The 5,028-nt window shown below is 31.0% G+C and overlaps 1 protein-coding gene across 1 annotated transcript; it reads left to right on the plus strand.

Annotated features, from left to right (window-relative positions):
- Positions 1 to 2,788: 2,788 nt before the first annotated feature.
- Positions 2,789 to 4,296, plus strand: LOC123917447 (AT-hook motif nuclear-localized protein 17). The gene has a single exon (XM_045969175.1). It carries the CDS (start codon positions 3,091 to 3,093, stop codon positions 3,976 to 3,978), a length of 888 nt encoding a protein of 295 aa, XP_045825131.1. The 5' UTR covers positions 2,789 to 3,090; the 3' UTR covers positions 3,979 to 4,296.
- The last annotated feature ends 732 nt before the right edge of the window (positions 4,297 to 5,028 follow it).

The following is a 5,028-nucleotide window of genomic DNA, read 5'->3' on the forward strand; positions in this document are numbered from 1 at the left end:
AATTGTACCACAATATATGTCGCTTTATATTACCAATGAAGCATTTAATGTTATTTTTTCTATTATACTCTTAACTATTTATTACTTTTTCTTCTTTCAATTATTCAATTTATTTTTTCCATACCATAAATGAATGACAATTTTGTAAATCAATTCAAAATCTCTCTTTTCCATACAACATTAATTATCTTTCTTAATATGTGTAAAAGTGTCGAAACGACATATATTGTGGTACGAAGAGAGTAAGGATTAAAATTTTCAACGTTCATAACATAAAGGACTAAAATGAAACGAAAAAAACTTAACTAAATAAACTAATGTTTGTAATTCATGAGAGACTAACGTGAACCATAATAAAATTCAAAGGCACATGTTAAGAAGATAAATATGGTAAATATTTACCATATTTAATATTAAATGTTAAGTTTTTTAAGTTATGATGTTGGACACTTTGATACAATTTGGTCCTTTGGTGCACATTTAATATCAAAGTGTCCAATATCATAACTTAAAAAACTAAAATAAAACGAGCAAATTTTAAAGGACCAAATTGTATAATGTTGATAATTAAGGAATTAAATGAAACAAAAAATATTTAAAGAAATAAGGTGAAACCTAAAATTAAGTTAATTAAGGTCTATTGTTCAAAAAAAGTTAATTAAGGTCTAATCAGCCACTAATTTCAATTAAGGTCTAATCAAAATGGTGCGATCCCCACTTTCAAATGCAAAGTGCGAACATTATCAAATAAGATAAGATGATCGGTAAATTCTAATATGGATCACTTCATCAAGTGTTCATGATGGACCAGTCACGAATAACATTATAACAAATACGAATTTTACAAAATCCATCGTTGGATTGAAAGTTTAGATCATATAGATCATCCATAAAAAAAATTTAGAAAAATTGAAAATCATTTGATATGTTATTGAGACACGTCAAGATTAACGGTTTATTAAATAACGTAAATCTTGATGGGTCTCAATAACATATCAAATTATTTTCAAAAAAATTTAAAAAATTTATGGATGATCTATACGAAATAAACTTTCAATTCAATAGTGAATTTTGTAAAATGTCGATATATGCAAGATTAGACATTAATAAATCCAATTCAAAAACATAATTGAAATATATTGTGATTACTAATCGTAGAAAATTGAATTTTCCATTAATTAAACACAATGATAAAAACTCATGACCATTTGACATAAATTCATGATATAATGGTTTGAATTTTCAACTTCTAATGTCAACTAGTGTAGTGTAGGAAGCAATGAGGAAGATCAACATGTCAAAAGAAACAAACAAACCCGACCAAATATTTGAATTCATTAGTAGAAGAAGGATGCAAAATAAACACAATCCATCCCCCATAACCCAAATTCAAACCCATCAAGTAGGTCCTTATCAGGTAAACGACCAAATTTTTCCCTTTCAACAGCTTGTGCCAAGAAAAAAGTGGAAAAAAAAATGAAAAAAGAAAGGCGGTGGGAAATTTGATCCAACCAATAATACCCAAATTGCAAGAACCTTCAACCCATATATATCCATCTTTTCCTGTCCCATATTGTGGACCCACTTTATTAACAAGCGGCGCCATTAGTCTTGCTTAATTTCCAACTTCACCCACCACCTTTCTCTTTTATCTACACACCAATAAAGTGTAAAAAAAAAAAATTATACATTTGGAGTGATCGATGAGGTTCCTTTAACATGAAATGTTACGGTTCCTTTAACATAAAATGTTACGGAGAATTTGAGTTTAATTTTTGATGAAAATAATTTTTTATCAGTATTTATTTATCTTGCAGAACTCTTGGATTATCGGATCTTTTATCTTTAAGAATCAGAGAGTTAACTACAAAAAAAAATAAAAATCTTACTGTTCATTAAAAAAAAAGAAAAACACATGTAGAATTTAAATGAAGTATATTTAAATAATGATATTTTTTATTTTTTTTTTATTTTTTTTTAATATACTATAAATTAAGGATTTAGACTCTATTTAGGAAGACACATAAGCTAACTTATATTAAATTATCAGTTTATAGACTCATTTGACTAAAAAAGATATGTTTGTAACAATTTCCAAAAAGAGCTTGTAACTTATTTTTCAAATGCTATTTCAAGTTTATGAGCTTATATCTTATTAGTTTTTCTTTCAATTTTGTCCTTGTCATCTTACTTGAAAAAAAAATTAATTAAACATTTTTTTTACGTCATTTCATACTTATAATCTAGTTTAACCGTTAATTAACACTGCAAATTCAATCAGTTAGTGTATTCATTATAAGTTAAAGTTAACTTATAAGTTATTCGCTATAAACTCATCCGTTATACATTATTTTTTACCACACAAAACCTTAGAATTTTTGCTGTTAATATAACATGGAATTTTACACAATTTTCAAACACGATTGTTGATATGCATAAGACAATTTAGATTTTACAATAAAAAATATATAATAACCAATCTCAATCGTCAATTTTAAGTCGAACAGCTAAGACTTGTATATCCTGAGATTTGGACCCCCTCCTGTCTTTCCTCGCATGTTGTTCATTCTTCCCTCATGTTAACCACCGAGTCAATTTTGTTTTATCTCATGAACTGTTATTTTTCTTTTTTGTGGAATAACCGAATAAAAACGTTGGATTGATAAAATAAAAAGAAATGATTTATCTAAATTATAATATTATTTAGATGCATCAATTCTACGATAAATTTAAAAATTAAATTTTTTTTTATATATAAAATTGAGCAACTATACGGCAACACAAGTCAATAAATTACACAAAAAGAGACCTCTTCCAATTTTTTCCGCCTCTCACCTCTTTCACCATTCTCATTTTTTGAATAAAATAATAATAAATAAAGGCAAATCCCACTTTCCATATTCTATAAACCAAATCCAAACACTCTTCACACTCTTTGCCTCATCTCACCGGTACACTATTTTCTCTCTTCTCTATCCTTCTCAAACTCTCTTCTATTCTATTTTATTGCACCTACTTACTCTTACTACAATATATTATCCAAACCCTTGGGATCAATAAACAAACAAAATATTCATATTCATTTTTATAATGAAAGGTGAATACGCAGAACAACAACAACAACATCAAAATCCAAACAAAGGAACCGAAACACCACCACCTTCATTACTATTCTCAAAACTTCACCAATCAAATTCTCAAAACAATTCATTATTTCATCCTTTTCAACTCTCTCATGAATGTCAAACAATCGGAGAAGACAGCACCGGCGGTGGCGGTGCTCAGAAACCGAACTCATCCGGCGATGGTGCGACAATCGAGGTTGTTAGACGACCTAGAGGACGTCCGCCTGGATCTAAAAACAGACCAAAACCGCCTATTATAATAACACGTGATTCAGAACCTGCTATGAGTCCTTTTATTCTAGAAGTTTCTGGTGGAAACGACGTCGTTGAAGCTATTTCACAGTTTAGTCGTCGTAAGAATATTGGTTTATGTGTTTTAACCGGTTCAGGAGCAGTTGCTAATGTTACCCTCCGTCAACCGTCAACTACACCTGGAACTACCGTTACTTTTCACGGTCGTTTTGATATTTTATCTGTAACCGCTACTTTTCTTCCTCAACAATCCGGTGGTGGTGGTGGTGGTTCGCCGGCTGTTCCGAGTGGATTCTCGATCTCGCTTGCTGGACCGCAAGGACAGATCGTTGGTGGAATTGTTGCTGGAAATTTGATAGCTGCGGGAACGGTTTTTATTATTGCTGCTTCGTTTAATAATCCTTCGTATTATAGGTTGCCTTTACAAGAAGAAGATGGAAACTCGGTGTCTGGCGGTGATGGCAATTCTCCGGCTGTTTCCGGTGCGGTGGATAGCGGTCAAGGCGGTGGTGATCAGTCGTGTGGGATGTCTATGTACAGCTGTCATATGCCATCATCTGATGTGATTTGGGCTCCATCTGCAAGACCACCACCTTACTGAGATAATCATGATGATAAATCACATTTTTATTTCTTTGCTTAAAAAACTTTGTTGCTTATTATGCTTATTTTATTTTTATTGGTATTGTTATGTTTAATTATTTTGTAAACAGAAATTAACAAGACTAGATTAGAGTATGGTAGTTATTTATGTTTGCTAGTTAGCTAGGTTGGTTATTAATAGCATTGGTTTAGGTATATTCGTTTTGTTCATTGTGTATTAGATTGGTTTACTTTATTAGTATGAGTGTACTAGTTGCGTGCGTTTGTTGATTGTGCTTTCTCTAATGCTTTATTAATTGATGTATTTTTTGACGAAGTGGTGATTAAAGCTGCAGCAGCAGCATGTTTGTTTTCAAAGAAAAGGAAACTCAAAAATGGGGTTAAGTTTGTTAGGCTTTCTCTACCAATATTTAGAATTGGCCTTTATTTGTGGTAGTATTTGTGTTTTAAAGATCACAATGTATAAGCTCTAAGTACGGACAACATTTATATTAGGCGTGTTTGGACGGTGTCCATCACTGATATGATTTTTTTTTTATATTCAAAAATTGAATTAAAAGGAGTATAAGAGGTACTCAACCCTTATAATTCAAACGTAATCACCTCATATTCAAATGAATACAATCCAAGGGATTATTACACCAGTCATGAAAAGTCACAAAATCATTGCTCCCTAAAAACCAAAACCAAGCAATATAAATAATTTGGTTCACTAAAGAAGAAACATTAGCGAAAGCTCCTCTAAATAAAATATTATTACGCGTGCGCCAAATACTCTATGTCGTCACCAACCAAATAATGATATGATATTGATATTTATGATTTCATCGATCTCAAATTATTATCGATCTCGATTTGTCAGTAATTGGTCTCGACGTATCGTTGTTCGATATCTGGTATCCATGTCTGTCTCTCTGCTTCATAATGCTCTATCTCGTGTGTTTACTGAAAATGGTTTTTTCTAAAGGAGTTATTTCTTGGTAAATTTTAATATGGACCACTTCATCAAGTGGTCTATGGTGGACTAGTTATGAATAACATTATAACG

This window comes from Trifolium pratense, linkage group LG3 (genome assembly GCF_020283565.1).
Source record: "Trifolium pratense cultivar HEN17-A07 linkage group LG3, ARS_RC_1.1, whole genome shotgun sequence".
Lineage (NCBI taxonomy): Eukaryota > Viridiplantae > Streptophyta > Magnoliopsida > Fabales > Fabaceae > Trifolium > Trifolium pratense.